The sequence below is a fragment of the Thamnophis elegans genome, chromosome 3 (genome assembly GCF_009769535.1).
Source record: "Thamnophis elegans isolate rThaEle1 chromosome 3, rThaEle1.pri, whole genome shotgun sequence".
NCBI lineage: Eukaryota > Metazoa > Chordata > Lepidosauria > Squamata > Colubridae > Thamnophis > Thamnophis elegans.
This window is the reverse complement of record NC_045543.1, coordinates 115,570,679-115,596,873: the sequence shown is the minus strand read 5'-3', so window position 1 is coordinate 115,596,873 and position 26,195 is coordinate 115,570,679. Positions and strand designations below refer to the sequence as shown.

The 26,195-nt window shown below is 34.3% G+C and overlaps 1 protein-coding gene across 2 annotated transcripts in view; it reads left to right on the top strand.

The window, feature by feature from the left end:
• The window catches only part of AP3B1 (adaptor related protein complex 3 subunit beta 1), a 145,343-nt gene that overhangs the window by 55,364 nt on the left and 63,784 nt on the right, over positions 1-26,195 (top strand). For both annotated transcript variants that reach the window (XM_032213308.1, XM_032213307.1), the window contains exons 15-20: positions 9,848-10,024; positions 14,014-14,200; positions 15,149-15,279; positions 16,148-16,283; positions 18,011-18,161; positions 20,488-20,626. In XM_032213308.1, the coding sequence (XP_032069199.1) occupies positions 9,848-10,024; positions 14,014-14,200; positions 15,149-15,279; positions 16,148-16,283; positions 18,011-18,161; positions 20,488-20,626 (921 nt within the window). The remainder of the gene's footprint in view (positions 1-9,847; positions 10,025-14,013; positions 14,201-15,148; positions 15,280-16,147; positions 16,284-18,010; positions 18,162-20,487; positions 20,627-26,195) is intronic.

Below are 26,195 nucleotides of genomic sequence, written 5' to 3'. Positions count from 1 at the left end.
ACCATGCTTTATAAAAATTGTTCTTAAAACTTTCATGTTGTAATACAAAGGATACTAAAATATACTCAGATGTAGCTGTTTTTATATGAGATTCTATGTCATCATAATTTCTCATAAATTATGTGAAGGGAAGTATATTAGGCTTTATGTGATAAACATTACATCATGTTTATTCCTGATTTAGAACTTAAATTTCCTTCATTGGTAAAGCCACTGTATATAATCCACAGGTTTGAAAAATAGCCATAACTATTTGTCTATGCAGTGTAGTATATAAAATAACACAGTATATCTTACAATCTTGTTTCATCTTCAAGAATAATACAAAACAGAAACGTGTACTGAATGAATTATTTTCTCTATTCTTATACATTTAGGGTCCTTACATATAATTCAGGAAAAGCCAGGGAAAGGATCAGTTAACTTCCTATCCTTATAACTGTGTGTGAATTATTTAAGGATGATATAGACAAGGGGAGCAACAATGCATCCTTACCTTTAAGATTAGATGGATAGATTATTTGACATTGCAGAGGAGAGTTCTGGCCAAAGGATACTTCTGCTCACAGATATGAGCAACAGATTTCTTGTTCTTCTTTTTTCTTTTTCTTGTTATTCTCCCCCCCCCCCCAAGTTTTTTTAAATTCCAATTGGGGCTGTTTAGACAACATTTAATGTACACATTAAACTGTTTTCTTACAATAGAACAGATTCATTGTTGTATATTCATATGTGTAATATACACAGGGAGCCTTTCAAAAGACTGCTTAATAATATTATGAAATATTTCTTGTAACTTTGCAAATGTAATTCTTGAGCCAATTTCAATGATACTTTGGGAGTAAGTCTTAATGTAGTATAACTTTTGGAACAATAGAAATAACCCTGTTGTCACTATGTACTAATGACATCGGTCTTATCATATTTAATTTGGTAAATGGACTAAAGCATTTAAAACTTCCCTTGTCTAACAATTCCTCAGTGCATCTCTTTAGTCGCTTTCTGTGTCGGTAAATCTTTATTTATGGATGTTTTATCCATATGACAATAAGATACACATGTAAATATTACAAAATATTTGTTTATAATGGATTGCTATTAAAATAAATGAATATAGTAACAGAGTTATGATGACAAATGGCAGTGGTAACTTTCTAGAGTGACAGACTCTGATATTCCTGATTAGGTAAGAGAATCACTGTGAGATTAGAGCTTTTGAGCACAGAGTACCGCAGATTTAATGACTCTGTGAATATAAGTGTTATTATGATGACTTTCAAGATGGGTGGGGCAGAATTCATACTCCAGTCTTCTTGGGACACGTCTTACACATTTTTGGCTCATTTTTGTAGCTTTTCAGGAAATTGTAAGGATAGAATAGAATGCATTAAACACCCCAAATTCAAAAGCATGTTTCTAAATTTAGCCAATTTGCCTCTTGAGTTTCACTGACACATCTCAATAGGAGACTGCAAGGAGTCACATATTGACCATCAATTAAAAAGAAACAGTGGACCAAAGTATTTTTTATTGTAGAATGTCCCCATGTTTGCTGGTGATTTGGAAATTGTGGCATATAACTTGTATAACAACAAATATAGGCCTCAAAAGAACTAAAATGGTTTCCAAGTTCCTTTTTATTGTCCATGTGAAGAGAAATAGCTCTTACAAACATCAAGAAGCAAGATTATTTGGCAATACAAAACTTCAATACAGAAAACAGATTGTAAAGCCTAATTTTTTCTTATAAAAGTTCAAATAAGATAGATTTTGATGCACTGTTAGTATTTGAACACCCATCTTTTTGAACACCCATAAAAAAATAGAAACGGGGGGAGGGTAGGGGAGAGGGGGACATATACTATGAGTTAGATTTCAACGTAATGCAATTTCACATGTATACTGTTTCTCTTTAATTTCTCCGTAAAAATAGGACAAGCTGAATACATTGACATATAGTAGAAATACACCGAGGGGAGGAGGAGTGGGATAGAAGGAAGAGGGGTAGAGAGGGCAGGAGAGAGGATGGGAGGGAGGGTGAGAAGGAAGGGAGGGAGTGGACTGGGAGAGAGGAGTGGTAGAGGAAGAGGGGAAGTAGGGTAGAGGGGAATGATGGAGGGAAGATAGTAAGTTGGAGGGGGGCGGAAGAAAGAGGTGTATGGAGAACGGAAGAGGTATATTGGGTTTCTATTTGAGTTTGAGTTTGAGTTTTATTTTATTTATATTTCTGGGGGTATTGCTGACAAGAGGAACTGCTGTGATTATTGTTTAATGTTGTATGGCCCCGGTTATGCACAGTATATATGTGACTGTATGAAAATGAAAAATGGAAAATAAAAACATTTTAACAATAAAAAAAAATAGAAACGAGAATCTCATTTCCTTGTATTCAAGGGAACATCAGAGCCTTTTCAGGAAAGTTAGAAGGAATTTAATAGCAGCATGGGCAGTTATTGCCTTGCCATTCTACCACTAAAAGATTGTTGCTTTGAAAATCTGTTCTCCAGGATGGGTGAGGGAAGTGCATTTAAATAGGCCTTTGTGAAGGAAATTATAAGTTTGGCAAAAGTAAGTGAAGATAGATATGACCCTTTATTATTCAAGGGAAAATAAATGTTAAATGTGAAGGGAGAGCAGATTCCTTGATCCTGAGGTAGTAGATTCTGGTGCTTGATGTCATAAAGACATCAGAAAAAGTTTACTGTGTATAAGTATTACAGGTTACTAAGTACTTTTATACTGCTATTAAAATTATAAGCTATCATTTCTATATAATCAAAATGACTATGTTCAGCTAATTTTATATACAAGTAAGTATCACACTTCAGCTATAGGATATGTTACATTTTGTTGATTGGCCAAAAGCTATAATAAATATTCACTTGTATGCACCCTATATCTACTTATTATGAGGATATTGCAGTTTTTGGAAGTGTCAAAGTAGATGCAGTTTCTTGAAAATAAAATTTCATATGTTTCTCAAATAGTTACAGGATTTTTTCTTTTACACATGTATAAGTGGATTGCAACATCCTGTTTAATTAAACTCCCTATTGCTCATAAATTCAAATTCTTTCATTTAACTGAGTTGCCTAAAAGTCTCTGGCTTGTATTTTGGCAAATCGTCCACAGTAAAATATAACATTGCTCCAATAACTGTATTATATTCTTAAAAGGACTATTTATAGATTATCTAATAATCTAGTAAAAACTATATTCTACTATGTCCAGTAATGTCAAATGAGACAATACGCCTAACAGTATTATGTATACATGGTACTTGTGAATCAAGGGAATTCATAAAAGTAAGCTTATTCTTGTTTCGTAATTAGTTTTCTGCTCAATAACTTTTCACTAGTGAAAAGTTATTGAATCACTTTGCTTGAGAATAGCATGTAAGCTTTGATTTAAAGTGGCATTTGCTGACCATTGTTAAACAAATTCTACCCATTTTTTTTGTAAATCATATTAGGAATATTTTCAGAGTTGATATCCCTGTGGATAGGGCAGGATATTGAGAAAAATGAGATTAGTGAACCGAAACAGTAGATGAGTTATGGCTCCTTTTTGTCTCACTATACATTTGAATGTATTAATGAGTAACAGCCAGGATTCAAAGACTATATGAAAATTATTATTTTCTTTGTTTGTTCAAGCAATGCTGTCTTCAGGGCAAGGGAGGAGTTCATATAGATTTGAAAAGAAACCTTTCCTGATATATATCAAGGGCCTTTTCAGTTTAGTATTATTTTCCATAGTATGACTGAAGTTGAATAAGTCACATCATGCATATGAACAAGGCTGCAAGGATTTTATTTTTATGTGTATTTGCTCATAATCACTTGCCCTTCAATATTGGAAATCCAGCACTTAGTTTTTGGGGCTACACATAGTATTCAGTGAATTAAACTCTGACGCCTGTTCCAGTTTAACTGGTCATTTTTTTCATCATTTATTCATGTCAATGTAAAAACCATCAACATCTATAACTAAAACAACAAAGGAGGCAAAAAATGATCAACATCATGATTAAATAAACTGTCAAGTAAATACACATTTGACTGCTTTTGTGAAGTTTCAAGTAGAAGCTGACAAAAGATAACGGTAAATCAGACAGGATACACAATAAGATGAACTAATTCACTTTATTGTAAGGCTACATTAACAGAATTGCCAATTGAAAGCAGAGACCTCCTGCTTCCGCTTTTAATTATTTGATCTATTATGGAGGGCCTTTGCTAAGTTTCTTTATCTGACTATTAAGCAACTGCAGCCTCCTGCCTTTCTTGTCTGCTTATTTCCTAGGGAGCATCTCCTCTTCTCTTTTCCCAAGGTCATTCATACATTCCATTACAGGATGTGATAAACTTTTCCCAGAACCTGTTTTGGTGAATTGAGTCAAAAGCTGTCTTTAAATCAATAAATGTAATATATTATGTACCCCTTTGACATTAAGAATATTTTTATATTAGATAATCTTTTATAGATCACTTATAGATTGTTGTATAGAGTGTATCTATACAACCCTAAGCAAATACAGACAAGTGTTTACCTGCTTTGATGCCCCACCCCCTTCAGCATGGCTGGCAGGAAGGCCATGCAGGGCCTAGTGCTGGAACAGGCCACCAAGGTATCCTCTGAGTCACTGAGATACCTCATGCTCGATTACAGTCCCTTGAGCCTCCCATAGTTTCTTCCCAATGTTTCCTTTCTCTCATTGGGCTGAACTGCAAGCTCCAGTTTCCTTTGTCACATTGGGTTGAACTGCAAGCTCCACATTGATTGGCTACTGCCACTGCCTTCATGCCCCAATCCCTGAAGCTGCTCGTTCAAATTAGCCAATCAGCAGCAAGCAGGAGGCTGCTCTGGTGCCAACCAGGTTGGGCCCAAATGAAGCCTGCAGGGTCACTGGCCTCGTGGCAGAAAAACCGAAGTCTTTTATTCAGGTGCTGGCCAAGCTGTTTCCTTAGATCTCACATTGTCAGCATCTGAATAAAAGACTCTGGCTTTTCTGCCACATGAGTCAGGCTCTTCTAGAGCTCTGGAGATCTTTGAAAAGTAAAAAAAAACTAAGAGAAATGGGAGGGGGCAAGTGAAATCCAGGATGGGGATAGGGGGGAAAATAGGCAAGAGCCATGTTGCATTGTCTCTGCGCTTGGTCGTAAGAGTGAATGATTACGGTGGTATAACATATGTAACTTTGGGACCGAGTCGTAAATACTTTTTTTTTGGGGGGGGGAGGGTGTTACAATTTTGAACAGTTGTTAATTGAACTGCTGTAACTCAAGGAATACCTGTAATAAGACATCAGTTGTCAGATGTTTTATAAATCCATACTTAGGGTTTTTGTTGAAACCAAGGGCAAAAAAGAAAGCTGCTCCATTTTCTGAGATAGGTACCCCAATATGGCTCAAACTTCAGATCAGGCTGAAATATAAATCTCTATTCTTAAAAGACTGGATACTGCTAGGTAAGTTGTTTTATTGCCAACAAAAAAGTCATATATCAGCATATACAGAATCACATAGATGACATTGTAGAAGGAATATGGCAGTTAACAAAACATAAATTAAGCCTGGGAAAGGAAGAAAGTATTATAAAGAAACTTAAAGTGACTTTGTCTTAACTCTGGTTCTCATAAGAGGCTGGTTTTATAACTCTGGTCTAACCAGCACTAGTCCTTATCTTGACACCTGCATCCCTTACACAGTGTCTTTCATGCTTCTTCATCCAGAGTCTAGAACAAGAGATATCTATATTTTGGCTTAGCCCAATATGTCATCTGTCATCCCAAAGGTTGTACTGGTAGCAATACAAAGTTGTATTGGTAGCAAAATACTTGCTGTAAGGTTCCTTTATTTTTGTTACATTTGTCTGATTTATAGTCCCCATAATCATTATGACTGAGCGGATTCCAGTGATATCTTTCAAATATAAGGAGATAAGGGGATAAACTATCAGAGAACTACTGCAAGTACAACAGCAATACCCTTCCTTTTTGTGTACAAAAGAAAAACCTAAATAATAGGTTTCATCAAAACGGAACAAAATTCAACTTACTTGCTGTGCTGGCTCTGCACATTATATACTCCTGTGCAATAGAGTTCTGATATTCTGTAGACTTTCAGATGATTGAACAAAATAGTTTTGTTAGGTTTTGTTGGGGTCTTGTTCTCTAGCCTCCCAAAACAACCTAATTCCTTGATTCTGACTTAAAGTAGATATACAATTAACATATTGTAATAATGTGCAAAGAATGTCCCTCTGTTCCTCCATTCTACAATGCTAATTTCTCATAAAATAAATAAGAATGCAGTTGAAAAAGCTATAAGAATATTAAGGCTTCCCAGTTCAGTCTGTATTTTGTGAATTTGTTTTCGTTCTTTGCTTGACAGTTGCTTAATCTACATTAACAGGAGGTGATTTCTGTTTTTTAGTCTTCCGCTCACAAGGAACTGATGGTACTTCCAATTTAATCCAACATAGGAATACTTTCCAAAGAATGTCCAGTTCCAACTTTAAGAGAGATAAACATAATGAAATGAAATCCCACAATACATCTAGCTCAGTGGTTCACAACCTTTGGTGGCCTGGTGTGTGGGAAGATTGCTCCTTGCAAGTGGTAGGCATGCACGTGCATGTGCACAGCTCCATTTGTGAGAGCGAATCAACATTCGTTCACAAGTGCACGCTGCTCACACGAATCGACATTCACCCCCAAGCGTACGCCACTCACATGAGTGGAGCTTTGTGCATGTGCTCTTCTGCTGCTCATGTGAGTGGAGCTGCGCATGCACACACGTTCTCCTACTGCTCACACGGTCCAGTTCCAAATAGGTTCCGGCCTGGTAGTTAGGAACCCTTGATCTAGTTAACAGTAAGATATATTTTCAGAATTTCTTTTCAGAGAGTACTGTTTTTAACTCCACTTAAGTAATGTTCACAGTAATTTTGGGAAATTTAGAACAGGCAGACTAAAATTGGTCTATAGTACCAAAGATGTTTTTTCAAAAGGCAACTGGATTTTCTTCATTTTTCTTGAAGACATTTTACTTCTCATCCAAGAAGCTTCTTCAGTTCTGACTGAATGGTGGAGAATGGAAGGATTTATATTCCTTGCTGTCATCTGGTCATTAGTACTTTCTCTGAGAATCATTGAGGCCACTTGGAGGTTTATCTAGACCTCCAAGGTCACCTGAATAATGCAAATGGGTGTGGAACCTTCTTGGAACTGCTGAAAGGACTGTGTTGTTAACAGGAAATAGTTATTATATGCCTCTCCCTCTATTGAGAGAGGGCTATTCAATTTATTGTAGATGACCTCTGACTCCTTTTCCAAACAAGTAGTTCTGTCTCCAGAATGCAGATGGACTGCTGAATCTTGTCTTGATGGGTTTGTTTTCCTGTGTTGTGCCATGTGTTTGTGAAGTAGTTGTTTTGTTTCTCCAAGGTACAGATCTGTACATGTATCATTGCATTGTACTGCATATATCACATTGCTCAGTTTGTGTGAGGGTGTTTTATCCTTGGGGTGGCCAAGCTTCTGCCATAATATATTCTAGGATTTAAAGTGTGCATGTGTATGTTGTGTTGACCAGATGATTGCAAGGATATATACCCTTCCATTCTCTACCATTCAGTTAGAACTGAAGAAGCTTCTTGGATGAAAAACAGAATATCTTCAAGGAAAAACAAAGAAAGTCCAGTTGACTTTTGAAAAAGTCAACTTTGGGATAATCATGCCCTGGATGACTCCATAGACATTGGTCTATAGTGGTTAAGGTACCAAGCTAGAAATCAGGCAAGAAATCAGAGTAGTAGTTTTGTCTTAGACTCAAAAGCTGGCTGGATGATTTTGGGCCAGGCACTCTCAGCTGACCCATCTCACAAGGTGGTGGTTGTAGGGAAAATAGGATAAAAGAATATGTTTGCTGCCTTGAATTATTTATAAAAATAAAGTTGAATAAATGAATAAATAAGATAATCATGAATTGGTTTGGAAGGAATTATAAAGCACTGAACTTGATTAGCAACTTTAGTTTTCTATTACTCTAAAAATGTAGGTAGATTACTTGCAACTTTATAGATGAGTTGGTGTCTTGATATGTGTAGTAAAATAGATTCAGAGAGAAAAAGATGATCAGAGCATATTTTGATGTAGACATCATATCTGTTAGTATCTCCTTAAATCAGGAATGGCTCTTGATAAATTCCTAGCTATTGTTATTTGTCTAAAATCATGTATGTTGATCCTGCAATATTGTTTCAGTGGTTGAACAATTGTATACCTATGCAGTATATTTTTCCAATTGAGGTCTCTGCCTGACATCTCTACCGTTTTGGTAGTGGGGAAAGTGCTTCTGTTACTTTTAGAGCACCCAAATGGCCAATTAGGTTATTTTTCTCCTTTTATGAAAAAAAAAGATAAAAGGAGGAAACACAACTTATTCTAGAAGAGTGTAGCCACCTTGGACCTTTCCTTCTACCAGATTCCTTAGGTAGTATATGAAAAGTTGTTACATGAAATCCTGTGTCTTCCTTTACTTAGAAAATTTTAAATATTCTTCCAAAGTTATCATTGTCATCCTTCCCCTTGCATAAATGACATAGACAAATAATATATTTTTTCCATAGTAGGAAAACAAAGTATTCTCTATCTTGCCCTTACTCTTAAAACAGATAGGTATCAGAACCGGAATTGGACAACTCGCCATGCCAATCTGCTCCAGCTGACTCACTGCAGCCAACTTGCCACAGGACAACTTGCCTCAGACAAATCGCCATGAAAAATTCAATGCAGGATAACTCAAGTGAGGGAAAAGTAAATTGCAATGGACCTTGTCTTGCTTTAGTTTTGAATTTTCTCAAGTTAGAAGTCTTCAAGGCTGAGATGAGCCAGAGCGTGGAGTCCTAGCAACATTGAATTGTCCCATGGCGAGTTGGCCACAGCAAGTTGTCCTGCACTGAGTTGGCCATGAAAAATCGCCTGTGGCAAGTTATCCTAGATCCTATTAGAACTGCTGGCCAGGGAGTATCACTGTTTAATCTTTCTAGATTGTAGTCCTACACAGCCTTATAGTTACGTTCAATCTTCTACAACCACAGGACTGTATTTACATAATGAATATCACGTCCCATTCTATTAGAAGTGCCTGTATTTCAGTAGTTTTGTGTACCCATGGTCTGCTAGGTGACAATTCGCAGGAAAGCAGCATGGTCCTCAGTGTTCCTTTTAATGGGGTATTATAAGCTTAATACCCTTCAAGAAAGCCTCCTTTTGGCTTTCCTGAAACAAGTCCAAAACATACAAAGGGCAGTAAGATTAAGTTATGTGCAGATAGCAGTATCTAAATGTGTATGCTGTTTAAATTGACTTAGTCCAAATGGTTAAGAATATAGTAAAAATAGGGACTTTGCTTAACTTGGCTTCTTCTTTGGAATTAACATTTTTTTCACTCCCATCACTTTAAGAAACAATGGAAATGTGCATTTCCAGGACCCCAATGAAATTATTGCAAAACATTTTCTGATCCATCATTTAAAGAAAGTTGTTTTAATGTGGCTATTGGAACTATTTTCTTCTAAAGTGGTATAGAAGCCTGTTTTAAGCTAAATGACTAATCTCACCAGCAATTTCAATTACTTAATCTCTAACTGCTTGGAAAGCTCCTTAGGAAAAATCACAGCTAGCAGTAAATAATCATTTGGTAAATTCAAAGGTTAAAATATGTGGAGAGTCTCTGTTAAGTTATCTTTAAGTTGTTACTAGTGTACCATTAGAGAAGCAATTTCAAAAAGGCATTTAATAAGGTTATAAATTGTTATTTTAATTGATTTATTGCTTAAGGTTCCTGTTGCAAGAGCCAGCATTCTTTGGCTTACTGGAGAATATTGTGAACGAGTTCCGAAAATAGCCCCTGATGTTCTAAGAAAAATGGCTAAGAGCTTCACTGTGGAAGATGATCTTGTAAAACTGCAAATTTTAAATCTTGGTGCAAAATTGTATTTAACCAACTCAAAACAGGTAAGATTAAAATACCATTGATGTGTGAAATCACAAACATAACTATGTAAATAGTTCATTAAATCTGACTGAATAAAACTTTGAATGAATGGAACAGCCATTTATAAAATGTATCCACTTTGGAAATCATAAAATTAAAGCCCACAGTCACCACTTTAATATTCAGAAACATATAATCTAAAGCAACTTTGTCTTGAGGCCTACCTTCATAAGTGTATTTTAAAACTGAAATCCATAAGTTCAAAACTGAATCCTTGCTGAGACAAATTTCTGCAAATGTTTCAAGGCATTGGATACATTTCTACTTAAATGCCAAACATTACCAAATAATCAAAAACCCTTCACTTGTGTCAGTAACATTGATGATGGTTCATATCTAATATTCTGGTTTAGAACGTTGGAATGAACAACAGTCAGAGGACCCAGTATATACTCAAGGATTCAAGAAGGAACCAAAAAAAGGGTGTGTGTGTTCCCTTTTACTTCTGCTGTTGGACAGGTTTTCAGAAAGGAAGAAATCAGAAAAAGAGAGTGATTTGCACTGGTTTCTGGCAAGTTCTGGACAAAGGACCAGTTTAGTTTGCAGTACTAAAAATGTACCTACTCATTACTAGCAAAATTGGGCCCTAGCTGTTCTAATAGAAAATACCAGACTTACTCAGCTATGATAGTGTATGAAGCCAGAACCCACCCCTGCCTTGGGCAGTGACATGCGGTGAGATTTATGGCTGGTGAGGCAGCATTTTTTTTAGACTTGTGGACTTCAACTCCCAGAATTTGTTTTTCTCCTTTGCACATAAATGAATAATGAAAACAATGCAATGAAATTTAGAAGAAGTAGATTTACTGTAACTATGTGATCAAAGGTTCTTCACACCTCACTGGGACTCCTGTCTGCATCTCCCCAAGAGATTTTGCCTAGGTATGCTACTTATTGGCCCAAGAGCTACAAACAACTTTCATGAGCTCAGTTAGAATTCCCATAGCCACATCCCTAGCCTAAACAATGCCTGGGGCCCTAAAGTATGGACATTCCCAGCCTGAGAGGGGTTGTGGGGGGCTTGCACCTAGAACTTGTCCTGCTTTAGACACAAAATAGAGTCCGCTCAGCATTTCTTGGATCCAGTGTCAGAGTTCCATGACAGTTTCATGTATGCACATACAATGAGGACATTGACAAAGTTCAAACCTTGGTTAAGCAGGGAACCATACATATGGCCAATTTATACCTTAGTGGAAGAATGCATGATGCTTGGTACAGAACTGCTTGGCACCACCTCTGTTTTTCTAGATATTCCATTGCTGACACCAAGTTGTAGGAGAAGCCTCTCATACACATTTTTTGAAGGCTTCTTTTTTTAAAAAAAATCACACAATTTCTGTTGAAGCACAGATAGTTTATGATAGTACCAGAGACAGCTGAAACACCATTCCAGTATCTCGATGTATGCAAATTAGTATACATACCAAATTTCCTGAGTACTTGGCCTTATTTTCGGGGAGGTCTTATTATTTTTGAATGCAGAAGGTGACGAGCGTGGTCACCTCATGGCTGCTGCTGTGTTGCAATATTTTCGGGAAGGGCTTATTTTTGGGGAAACAGGGTAGTTGATAGAATAAGATTGGAAATAATAGTATTGTATGTAATAATAAGGTCAGATATAATTTCTCTGAGGTGATGGAGTGGAATTACAAAAATAGCGGTCCATTGAAATATCCTAATCCTAATATCGTCTCCCAGCTTTATCAGCATTCCTTAGCCTTCTAAATTTTTTATGGCTGAACTGACAGAATTTATTATTTCTCAAGTCCTTTTCAAGGTAATTAGACAGGAGGATGTTTCTTCTTTATTTCATTTGTCCTAACTAGCATCATATTTTCCCCTGCACAGGATGGGAACATTTATAGGGAGATAATTTCTTAATTATTTGCAAGATCTTTCTTTCTGGCCTTATCACCTGTGTGTTGAATAAAATTGTCAAGAGGCAGTTACTTATAAACCCTTGTAATAATTGTATGTGAAAGCCAATAATAATGTTCTTTTATGTAGCTAGTATTATCTTGAATTGTCTTTGCAGTAGTAGCAAATGCAGGCTAGTTGGTAATACCAGCCATTCCCTTTTTACTAAGTTTGAATGTAATGGAGTAAGTTGAATATCAGTAGTAAGGTAAAACTTCCTTGAATTGACCTTGATTTCTGGTGATTATGTGGATGCCATTGCCTTTTCCCAGGATTACTTATTTTCCAATAGCCCAAAACCCTGGAATTACTTGATAATCTCTCACTGAAGTATTATTCAGATCCCACCTTCTTCATTATAATAGTCAGCTCAGATCAATATAACTATTCATGGTAATCATTTAACAATCAACCCAGAAAATGGCCACTATTATCAAATATTTTAAACTTGAGAATTACATGGGTTTATACAGTGTGGTAACCTAGGTTTTATTGAAGTTTCACACTTCTGTTTTCAAATACACATTTTTCCACTTTAGTGGTCTAGCTATATCTTTTTAGTGAGAATGAAAATGGATGAAAGAAGATAAAAAAATGGTTCCCAATTCAGTCTGACAATCCGTGGAACTGGCAATCAGAACAGACATAGTAGACTTGACTTACTGTTGGTATTCCAATACTAACAAGCACTGAAATTAACAGAGAAATTACCAAATTACCAGGAATATTAAATATTAGGATTCCTTAACAGCTAACAGCTAAAGAAATACCTCTTTGATCTCTTTTAATACTATTTGGTAGTTAAAACTAATCAGGCGACTGGGGAAATTATTATTTTCTGCATTTGTTTAAGTGTGCTGCTTAAAATGTAACATTTCAGGAATAATTACAGAATACCAAAACAGTAGATGTGTATTTCAAATAAATACGTTATATTAATGTCATGCATTCATATAAATATATTGTGCTTTCCTAATTTCTTTTTTGAGAAATAATATGTTTATTCATCAGGATATAATTCTGTGCATGCAAAAGTGTGACTGTTGAAAAGATGTTCAGATCAAGTAATGTACATAGCTTATCACAAGCAGAATAAACATAATATTTTCTTTATTTTGTGTTTAAATGATGTATTTTTATATTGTTATCAATTGTGTTTGTAGATATCTGCCAAACCAAATATACAATTTATGCAAACTATTTGTGCATTTCCAATGTTTTTTTATAATGCAAAAATTAAGCAGTATGCATTGAATAATTTTAGTAATTAATATTTCTACATGAAATTAAAGAATGTGGTTATGCTGTAAAAAGCTGAGGTAATATAATTTGCTTTTACGTATATAAATGACCAATATTACCCGAGGCTTTAAGCTGTGAGAGGAAAAATGGAAGAAGTCTTTTATCCTGGTTTTTAGAGGGCATCAGCAGCTTGCTTTTATGAAAAAGTAACAGCTAAATGCACTGCAAATAATTTGCAGTAATCCAGTTCAGTGATTCATGTGTCTGCTTTAATGGGTCATAATTCAGAGTAAAGTAACTGAGTGCAGTCAGAGTGCAGAGACGGCTTGTGCCAGGGACAGTATCTCTTCATAAAACACACCTCAGCAGAAGCAGTTTGCCAGCCTCCTAATACCCTCTGATGTTTTGATGTCCTGCATATTTTTCCGATTAAGTTTTGAGTGCCATGTTTTTAGTTGTATTTCCACATTCATTATTCTCACGTAGGCCCTTCAGCGGGTTTGCCATATATGATTATTTTTTTAATGATGCCTTTCTTTCCACTTCAGCAGTTTAATAATCTAGCACATGGCTGCTTCTCAGTACTCAGCATTCACCTCCCCTACGCAGAAGAGGACATGTGCTTTGGCTTCAAAATTCCATTTACTGCTTTCGAAATGCATATTCCCTATGGAACAACATTTGTTTGACATAACCATTCATTTTTATTACCTTTTTAAATATGTTTATCCAGAGTTATCAATAATCATAAATAACTTGTATTTTCTTCTTGTCCTGTTTTTCACAGACAAAATTGCTTACCCAGTACATATTAAACCTCGGCAAGTATGATCAAAGCTACGACATCAGAGACCGAACAAGATTTATTAGGCAGCTTATTGTTCCAAACAACAAGAGTGGAGCTTTAAACAAATATGCCAAAAAAATATTTCTGGTACAAAAGCCTGCCCCACTACTTGAGTCACCTTTTAAAGGTATGCTAGCTATATTTTCTATCTAATGTTAGATAGAGACATGCATCTGTTTTATCTAGTTCTATATATTTAAATAACCAAGTGGTCAGCTTAAAAAATAGCATATAAACAATATGATTTCAGCTTTCAGTATTTAAGAAAACAGTTAGAATTGTACATTGTTTACTAGTGTGAAATGTAATTAAAAAAACAGAAATCAGATATGATTTAAAAGTTTGTTTTCATATATGATATATGTTTCTGGAAAAATAATCATAATTTGTGCTAAGCACAGTCTGTGTAGAAAATATCTTTAGCAGCTTAGGAAGATATCTAACTTCACTTTGGAGAGTATTCATTATACTTCTGATATAGCATCATGAAACTAGAGTCCCATATTCATTTTTGTTGGGATATCAGGATTACTGACGTTATTCTTCTAAATTGTTGCATAGAGAAGGATGCCATGTGGTACCTTCTCCATTGCTATTTAACTAATCCTAAAAAATCATAATTATAATTAGTAATTTTATCGTTTTTCATTATCTGCTTTCTAAATTTTCACATACTATCCTATAGTAATCTTACTTTAAGTCCTGAAAGCAGCACTCGTTTTGAAAGAAAAACTATTAACATTCTGGATGTGTTTGTGCCAAGACATGTATATGGTTTATTTAACTGTGCTGTCATTCTTAATATTCACAGTAAAGTAATTTTTAGAGAAGCTACATTTCAGATCAACACCTTTAAATACACTGACTGATTAGCTTTCTTATTGACCATTATGGGGGAGATTATTGTAATCTATGGACTGGAATCAGTTTTTTGACCTATGAAGAGCTTCTTGTTTATATTTATTCCATGACATTTGAAGTAATGTAATACCAATTACCTTTAGTCCTGATTAAGATTGCTCTTTATGATCCAGTGCTCATGTGTATATTTTTCATATTTCCCACCCTCAAATAGATAGGGAGCACCTCCAACTTGGTACTTTGTCTCATACTCTGAACATGAAAGCCTCTGGCTATCTGGAATTGTCTAATTGGCCGGAAATTGCACCTGACCCATCAGTGAGAAATGTAGAAGAAGTTGGATTGGTATGTTGCCTTTTCAAAATAGCATTTTATACTTCTGGAAACTGTAAATCTATCTAACTATATATGCTTTTCAGGTTTCAGGTGTATTTTAATAAACATAATTGCAAAATAAGGCTTCTGCTACAAATAATTATTTTGAAATTCTCTGCATTACTCTGCTGATGTTCAGTATGTTCTGTCTGATTTCTTATGTTGCTTTCCAACTTCACTTGTTCATGATTAATTACTCCAACCAATTCAGCTTTCCCAAATTAATTGACAAAGTGTTTTCAGATTAATAAACCATAATGGCTATTCTTAGATAATTGCAACTATTGCTGATAAATGTCATTCACTGGACATCCTAAGAAGTTCTGTTTAGTTTCTTCCTTCAATTCTTCAAAACAAAACAAAACAAAACTGATTCTGGGAGTAGGAATGTAGAGCAGGATATATGTTGCATTATCTTTACTGCTGTTGTTACTGTTGTTTTTATGTTATCAAAATGCAAAATAGTATTTTCAGGGGCTTCCAAAAACCAGATAATGTGGCTTATTTTAAACAAGTTTTGATGTTGAAAAGTGTGTTTTTAAACATTCCTTATTGTAAAATGGCCTATAAATATAATGACGCTATTGTTTTCTAATAAATACTATTATTCTAGTAATAAATAGTAGTAGAGGATTAAATAAGAATGCCCATATTTTTGCTCCAAATTCATGGGGTTCATATTACTCTGTTTGCGTGTATGTGTGTATACACACACACACATACACACACACAAACACACACAAACACACACACACGGACCCAAAAGAGAGCTGTAATGTGTGGATAAGTATAAATATTTCTACTTCAGCTGTATAAACATGTCCATTTATATGAACAGGCAAAAGAACAGACTTCTCTACAAGGAAAGGCAATAAAAGAAACCACTGAAAAATTTTATCCTGAGTCTGATGAAGAAGAGGAGGAAGAGGACACTAATGAGGAAAGTGAGGATTCTTCTAGCAGTAGTGAGAGTGGTATGTTCTCTGAAGGCTCTGCCTCAGCTCATTCCCAGTTTTTGTCCTACTCATTTCTTCTCTCCCAGGGCACTTTCTTTCTCCTTTCCAATTCTTCTTCTGCATACAATTTATTTTCTCATTACTTTACTTGATACTGATGCCATTTCTTTGTTGCTTTTGCCATCATATAGAGCTTCATAGAAACCTTCTAGTATATGAAGGTGCCAGCTAAAGCAGCAGCTGAAGTTTTTTTAAAACAAAAAACAAAAATGTGCCATTGCAGCTGTGTGTTGTGGGGAAACAGAACAAGGAGAGGGAAAGGGCTTTTTAAGAAAAAGATTGGGGGGGAGGTGCTTGGGGATGTGGAGCTTTGAACCTAAAAGCAGTACTCTTCACACTATCAATACCACTGCATATCATCCAGTTATATTATAGGTGAATGATTCCAGCTTAAAGGTAATGAAAGTATTTGTGTCAACTGATATAATAGGCAGTAAGATATATAAATGCACCCAACATTTTTACACTCTCTTGTTTATTTTAATCACATCTTTATTTCATATATTCAAAAATAAATACAATTATTGCTCCTATATAATTATACATAAAGCCACTTGTTTTAGGCAATTTAATTACATGTACTCTGTAAGCCACTTTAAGATTTTTTTAAAGTAGAAAGTGGCATGTACATAAATGTTAAATAATATCAAATCTTTGTAGTTCCATTTTCACATTGTGATGCTGGACTCGTAAGTTTTGGATCTCCTTTAAAACAGAAAAAGAAAAACTAACCAAAACCAATAGCAATTATGAAATCCAAGCCCTGAAGTTTGAAGATTAATCTGTAGTCTGTTATTGGGTATATAGACAATAAAAAGAATAAGTTGTCAGGGTATATTTCTTTCAATATTTCTTACTTTCTGAGTACTGTTTACATAGTAAGATGTGTTTTAGATTCTAATTATTGCTAATGTGCTATGTCTATTTGCCTCAATAATAAAATAGTTATTATTTCAATTTGTATTGCTAGTCAGAGTCATGATTTTAAGATAGAGATAAATTGAAATAATGAATGAATGGTTTGTTACTAACATGTCCAAATGCTTTTATTTTCTTTTTCTCACACCTTCATTCTGATTATATCGACAATGTTTTATTTGCACTGAGTCCTCCCATCTATCATTTTAATGTAATTAAATTATTGAAATACAAGTATGTAAATATAGACACACATGTATAAATATAGAAAGGACACACTTTCAAATCCTGTGGGTCTAGTCCTCTGAACACTGGGAAACAAGAGAAAAATTGCTAAAGATTATTAAGGATAATGACTAGAAGCAGTGGACTGAAACTGGGAAAGCGTACCTTCAAGTTAAATATTAGAAACACTTTCCAGCCGATTAGAAACTGAATAACTTGTTTAAATTCCTGATTAAATTGTCATCACTGGATGTGTGTGCAAGAATAGATTAAATACTTAAGTTCGTTCTGAAGAGGACACTATGTTAGAGCAGGAAAGTAAGGATAGAGGACATGTAGGTCATGTCTGATTTCTTTTCCATCATCATGCAAACATTTTATGGTCAAAAACTAAGCCTAGATTTTAAAAATACAATGTTTAAAAGTTATAAAAGCAACATTCTAATGTCACTGTTTATGATAAGATTGTATAAAAATGCTTAAACATCTTTGGAAGATAGTGTCAGAAGCTACTCACCTGAATTGTTCATGCATACAACTAGAAAATGAATCTGAATCTGAGGAAGGAAAGAAAGAAGGGCAAGGCGATACCAGCACGGAAAGTAGCTCAAGTTCTTCTACTGAATATGAGAATGATAGGAAACCAAAGTCTGAAAAAGGAAATCTAAGAAAAAGAGCAACAGTTTCAGAAAGGTATCTATGTACTTGTTTATAATGCTGGATCACAATGTTAAAATTACACAGCCATTTATATTTCACTACCTTCATAGTGACATTCACTTTGGAAAAAAATATTGTCCATTTCTGTATTTTCAGATGATATAGTAACATGTAAGTTGAACAAACCTTTTTGTAAAAAATAATAATAATTCTGTTATATATTTAGATGAGCAGACTATATTAACATAACCTTGGGAGGCTGCACAGCTAGCCTGCCACTTTGTGAAACACTTAGTTACCTTATATAGTAATTTTGTGAAGGATAAAATTAAACCGTTCTATATCTTGCCATTAGGTAACTAAGGCAATTGATTTTTCCCTAAATAATGTTATATTAAAAGGATTATGATTCATATATTGGAGCCAAGTGCTGTGAAGAGAGACGGTCAGAAGCTGCTTAAGGGAAAGGTCTTTTAAAGATTGCCTGTTACTAATAGAGTTAATGTGTATTAAAATGCCATTAAGAATTTAAGTAATTGGGGCTAATACCTTGGATTGTCTGAATCTGTTTCTTCCACTTCTGTCAGAAAGTGGCCTCGGTGGACATGATGGCCCTTTTACTCTGTAGCCTGCCGCCAATGCATTGATGAGTTTGCAGCTCAGCTCAGTCGTGGCTGACAGAGCTGATTGTGGCTCAGTATGCACTGTGCTCCTTTTATTACAGACAGTAATTAAAGCAGCTCGCCCTGCCACTTCCATAACAAACACAGCATAATGCCCTAATTATGACTTTATTAATTTAAGTCAGGATTTAATGATTTTAAAAGTGATTTATATTGTTTTTCCTGTTCAGAACAAATGAAATCTGTAGGTTAAATTAATACAGGCTTTTCATCATTGCAAAGTTAAAAAGCTAGTTACCAGTAAATTTTTTTCATTAGATTAACACATGAAACTCTTAAGCAATAAGATAAATAAAGATTTCCCTATAAAAAAAATAAGTAAAAAAAAAAAGTTTGTCCTGAAAAATCATAGCTTCAGATTAGAAATTGGATTTTTTTTTTAAAAAGTATTTCATTTCACTAAATGAATACTAAGTTTTGATGAATCATCAGAGGTGGAGAATAGAGGTGAAAGGTATGGATATATTGCTCAAATAGATACTTCTCATATAGAATATTATGGTTTTACTTTTTCAAAAAATGTACTGCTTGATAATATTTCATAAGTGAATATTATAATGTAATATATTATTAAAATAGTATTGACATCATTTTTTCTTATGCTTTTTTTGTATTTTTGTATTGATATTTTTTCTCGAATGTTTTATCAGGATTAAAACTTTACATATATATATTATTAGTTATGATCAGGGCCATCTGTTGTCATTAGGAGATGGTTGGCATATAAATGTAATATTTTAAACCTATTAATATTTATAAATATTTTAATACATTTTGGATATGAAATAAAATTAAAAATATAACAGTTAAAAGTCTAACTTTAATAACTTACGGTTTATTATTATGGTTCCTCAGATAATATTATTATATACTTTCTCCAAAATTTTCAAAATGATTAGGACCATATTTAGCTTTTGTTCTAATAATCAAACATATTGTATGATACAATTAATTTATTGAAATGTAGTAGCCATTTCAATTTAGACCCATTTATTTCAGAAATATATATTTATTTTTTATTAAATTTCTATGCCACCCATCTCACATTTACAGTAATTCTGGGTGGCTTATAGAATAATAAACATTTTAAAAGATAAAGAAATATATAATTATATACATCCAAATTACATGCAATTTATATATTTTGATTATATATATGATTTGGACCCACATATTTTATTTCATTTCTTAAATGTCTTGTGAGTGTCTTGTATGCCACAATTATTTCTCACCAAATCTATGATTAGTCAAATTGTGATTATTGCTAGTTTTGGCTTGCATGAAAATTAGAACAGGATGCTCACTTTATGTAGTTTTTGCAAAGTATAAGTGCAGTATGCCAGAATACAAAGGAGAATATTGTGACATGTAGTAGATGGAAGAAATCACATGAGGCAAGAATGCCTTCTTATTCCTGAGTTCTATATCGAGCATACTCTTTGTAGCAAGCAAAGCTTATTATACATATTTATAATTGTAATATTATAATAAATATTATAATTGACAATATAAATTATTAATAATTGAGTATAATACTATATAGTAACATTTTATATTATGTGTACACTAATTTTTGAAGATACAATTTCTGGGAAATGCTGCTGAAAATAATTTCTGTCAAGGCTATATAATATTGTACATATAAATGTTTTAATTCTGTATTTATTTTATATTAGAGATTCCAAAAGAAAAGAAACAAAGAAAGCAAATTCTCAGAAAGAGCAATGTTCTCCCAACTCAGAATCTAGCTCAGCTGAGGAAAGTTCTTCCTCAGAAAGTGATTCTGAAAATAATTTGGATCCTCTTCCTCCTAAGGTAAGTCTTGTATATATTGTTTAGATACACAGATCTTGAAATTATATTGTCAACTGTTTCTGTAAGTGTATATAAGATGCCTCAAAACTTTATGTCGTTTCTTTTGTCTGGATTGGAACTCTTTTGCAAAAGCATTATTTTACAGTTACCAAAAATAAACAGGTGTTTGATTATTTTTTTTAAGAAACCTGTTGGCTGCTAATAACCAACCATTGTAGAATGATCTAATGGATTGGGATGTGTCTATTTTATCATGTATGTTATAAAGCACAAAAATATCAAAAAGTTAAAAGATTTTATTACATTTCTATTGCTGGTTATGATAAATCAGGTTGTTATTGATACTCATCTTCTAAGGGAATTGGTTTTTCATACATCATTTGTAAATTTCAAAAATAAATAAAGTAAAACTGAAAATTTAGTTGAAAGCTACACTGTAAATTGCCCTGCATCAAAACTTTAATCACTTAATTACTGTTTTTACTCTCCTTAGTCTGAATATGCTCTGGGAAGTCTAAAAATATATGTAACTTCTATAGAAGTCACTTTATGTTTATAGCAATGTGTTAAATAATAGCATTAGTTATGTAGGATATAGTATGCTTGCTGCCCTGAGAAGCTAATTTTCAACCCATGACTACTTTCAATTGAAAACATTAAGGTTGAAGAAATGAAAATTCCAGAGTAGCTTGCATTCTACAAATTTTGTTGCACATTTCCTGATTTTTTCCCCATAAGTTGATTGATTTGATTTGGGTATTTAATTTCAAACATATGGAGCCTGCAAGAATATCTCGATGTTTTCAGTGCCATGAAACTCTGGTATGGGTTGGCGCCTCGGGTTGTCTTCTCATCTTATTGGAGAATATGGAGAAAAAGGCAACCAGGCTAATCATTGTCTTCAGAAGCAAGACAAAATATCAGACGTCTTCTGAATGAAAACATAGAGAAGAAAAGTGCAGTCTACAATTAAAGTTTATTATTTTATAATATACTGAAGTATGTATGGAAAAGCATATATCAATGGACCACAAAAATCATAGTTGTTGCCTTAGAAGCTTGTGGCAGGCTTAATTGCTGTCAAATGATAAGCGCTGCAATCATGCTTATAAAAGCTCATCTGTGGCTGACTCTGAAATACTGAAGGTTGTATTTTATGACCAGTTAAAAATAAGACATCTGCTGTCATGGTTGGCAAGAACAAATATTATAAAGGCACCTTGCAGTCTGACTCAAAAGTTTTATTTCTGCACTAGAGAATGTTAGCAAACATTTCTTTTTCCAAATTACTGATTCTATAGTGAGAGATAATCGGTATAAAAAATATGGCAATCTGCCGACAATTATATCTAATAGATAATCATACAGAGCTACCAAACGATTGCTTGATCAAACAATTATTGACTACAGTAGTTTTCCAAAGTGTCTGATCAGTAGCTGTCCCAGTCTTGCAATCTGAGATATTCTAAAATCTCATGATAATGAGATTTCTTGTTTCATGAAAAAAGGTATATTCAACTTTGCAACATAGTTTCATGCTTTTGTTGAGAATAGACTTTAGCAAATTGCACATCCTGATAGGTTTGTATGACATCTGAAAAGCTATGCTGTATTCTAGTGGTAAGGAATATGTGCCTGCATAATGATAAGTACATAGATGACCTTGGAGAATGTATATGAAGACCATTAGCAAAACAACTTGATCCAAGAAAACAAGGAAGCATGAGAAAGATATAAAGTAAAATTGCTCTTTGGTATAAGAGGGAGGGAAGCAGAAATGCTATTCAGCTTCTAAGAATTTGTTATGATGTACTATATCAATTAATAGAATTCTTGTGTTTATGGAGTCCGTTTTCTTACCTGCCTTATACCCTTTCCAGTTTAGTCTTCACTGGCTAGTTTTTTTTTCAAGTAGTAGTATAGCAAATACATAGTCAGGCAAATCTCAAACACTGTATATTAATTTTGTATTAGATTTACTTCTTTTATTTCTCTTTTCTCTCTTGATTCTTCTTATCCTTTCATGTAATAGTTTGTTATACCTTTCTTTTTCTATTTTCCTACAGCTGTAACTGCCCTTCGTGTTCTCCCCTTTGTTGAGAAATGAGTCTAAAAAGCAAGCACATTTAATTTCTAATTTCACTATACCTTATTGATTTTTCCCTTTCCTTCATGGAAGTGAAACCTGCTGGTGGAGAGGTCTAAATTCTAGTATATATTTGATTGGACATTCAGGTCTCCACTATAAAAAAAATGCCACAGAAGGCAATAAATAAGCGGATCTGTCTTTATAACTAAGGACTTGGTGGTGGAGAAAGAATGAAAAAGTAAAATATAAGTTTTGGAGCATAGGTTCACATATATCAAAGACAAACATCCTTTTTGAAACTGGGAGCATTGAGGAACATCAGAGGCAACATCGTAAAGAGACTTCCATGGGGCAATAATCATTCACAGCTTTGACTTTTCACCTTTACAATTGATTTCCATCATATCCAATCTTTTTCTTACATCCAAAGAGCTAAATAATAGAGCTGGAGAAGAGAATGGCATGGCCGATTTGGCAGTAGAGGCAACAACAGAGAGGAGTTGGAACATTTTGTAGAGAAGACTTGAGCATATTGTTGCTCTACATTTTATATCCTTGTTACTATTGTAAGATGCCTTGATTGGCAAGCGGATAGAAAGATGGGGTAAAAATCCAATAAAGAAATTTGTTATGGTGATGGCTTTATCTTAAGGAAAGCGATAATTACCACAGGAATGCTCTTTACTCTTACCTGTTCCTTATAAATGGGCAAGCTAATGCCTAACTGAAGAGAAAATGTATTTCTTTATCTATTTATAGTGATAATTCTCACTTTCACATCAAGGGACATGTTTAAAAAGCTCCTCAAGTTGATCTGGAAAAGCTTGATTTATACAATTCAATGAATCTCTTTGCTATTTATGTACAGATCTTTTTTCCCTCATTCCTTCCTTAAGTTCCTCTAAATGAGAAGTAAAGAGTACACAAGAAACTCATAACTGAATCCTGTTCAGGGCTTCAATAAATATGGTTACTTTACAGACTTATTCTGCCAGGTTGCCCCACTGTGTCTGAATGAAAGATGTTCAACTCCTGCCTGGTAGTTCATCTTTCTTGGGCCCTGTCCCTTTCCTGATCTTGATCAGCTCATCTGCATATTTTGAAGACATTTGGGACTATTCTAATATGGCTCCCCCTTTGGGAAGCCTGCTGAGCCTCAGGCTTCCCAAATCCTACAGATGATGTCAGCAATGAGCGACAGTGACTGAAAAAAGAAAGCTTGATTTGGCTCATTCGCTGAGGCCAAACCTAATCCCTGGTGTTAGCACTTGTGTAGGAAAAATATATGTTGCTTCTTTTAGTTTCCATTTTTTCACATCACTCTAATTCAAGGCTTCAGTGTGGAAAATACCACCTGCATGAGAAAAAGTACTCTATGAACTAACCATAAAATTGCTTGCAAAAATGTTTCAAAGGTTCTTGCTTGTTTACACCCAAAATACATTCAGTATCAGTTTACTGGATGTTTGGCCTGTGCAAACAGACAGGTTGAAGTCTGCAGTGATATTAGCATGCATTCCCATATGCTGTTTTTTTTTAATGAGAGTGATTTCTTGTTGTGGTGTTGATTCACAGCTTAATATGACTTAGGTTGTAAATAATGTTGAGATTTTACAGATTTGTGACTGTTGGAATTTATTATATCAAAATATCTATACCAAATGTTTTTTATCATGTAAATATGTAAAATTACTTTGTGGAAATAAAAAATAGAACATCTATTTAGAGAAAATAGTGATTGTAAGGAAACTGTGGTTTAAAACCCTTTTTGTTTAAAATAATGATTGTTAGCTCCCTTTAGTGTTCATCTTTCTTTATAAATATTCAAGTACAGTACATTTTTAAAATACATTTTAGAGCAAAATACGAATACCTTTAAAAATCATTTAACAAGGTTAGATATGGAATTTTTGTGGATAGTACACTGCCTTTAGTTTAGTGCAGTAGACATGTAACTTTTAAATTAGCTCTTTACATAAAGATAAAACCCTTTAAAAGTATTTGGAAAAAATAAAATACTGAAATGTATAATCACATACTTTTAAAAAAGAATTTAAGATTTGACTATAATGCACAGGTAAATAAAAGTCTTTGTAGTTACTATTGGCCATCTATACAAGCTTGGTATAGTCAGTCAACTGTTAAAAACCTGGTTCACTGTTTAAAAAAAGATATAAAAACAAATTGTCTATCTTTCTGCCTGATCTCTTTTCAACTGCTAACACAATGGAAACAGTAGGTGATCAGTCAGTGCATTTGGTTTGTCAATGGTGGTTTTGTATAAATATTGGAAGGATAAGAAGCAGAATTCGCACTGAAAAATATGATTTCATCTGCCTCTTCTCTGCAGTTCCATGCCTCATGCTGCGGTGTGAAATTCTCATTTTACACACTTTGCAGGCGGAGCACATGAATTATGCATTGAGCAAGAGAAATCTCCTGCTTCAGCTCCTATATGCATTTACCCAGGTTCTGTCTCTATTATCAAGATGAATTGAAAATAGAGAAATGTTTGATGGGATATGGCTTAACTTCTTTGTTTAGCATTCAGCTATGGGCTGCATTCTCTTCTCTAAGGGGGAAACATGTTTATTTTATATGTCTATCTGGATTGTAATTTTAAAGAGAGAACAGAGATATTAGTGTTCTAAGTTCAATTTCAGTTAAAGTTCCTGTAAATGGAGAACGTCAGCATTGGTAAGTGTGTTGGGTTTACTTTTTTTTTTAAGTTTTAAAAAATAATGAATAAGCTTGGCAAGTTTAGAATGCTGTAGCCACAGTTTTTATTTGTAAAAATAAAATAAAGGGTGGGAAGAATTGGAGACTCAATAATAGATTATAAAGCACTTTGTACATTCAACTGCCTGCTAGTTCATTTTAGAACACAAATCAAAACTCTGCAGAAGGGCTAACTCAGCTCCAAGTGGCAGTTTTAGGGACTATTAAAAGAAATAGCCCCAAATGAGCAGGCTCATCCATGGTATTATGTCCCCTTCTCCCCCACTCCTATCAGAGTCATACACTTTGTGGTAGGTTTCCAATAAATGTCTGACTGGGGAAAAATACTTTCTTGGAAATGGTTGGTTGGTTGGCCGTTCATATTGAGAGCTTCCTGGTTCAAAATGGGGCACTGGCTTATAATTCCTCATTAATGCCTTTAATCTGCTGTTGAAGTACTTCAGCCTTTTTTCCATTTGGCTCGGCAGTTCTCCAAATGCTAGTGAGGCCTTTATGTCTTTTGGCAACATGTGAAAAAAGTGCTCTATCTTTGAATTCAAGCTTTTCCTATAGTCTGAATGAATGTTTGAATGTTTGAATGTTTATTAACATTTGTAGGCCGCCCTTTTCCCTGAGGGGACTCAGGGCGGCTCACATAAAATCAGGAAGGGAATACAAACAATGACGTAGACACATATAGTAAAAATAATAAGCAACATTCATTCATCATTCGGGAGGGGCGGCTATCTTTGTCCCCAGGCC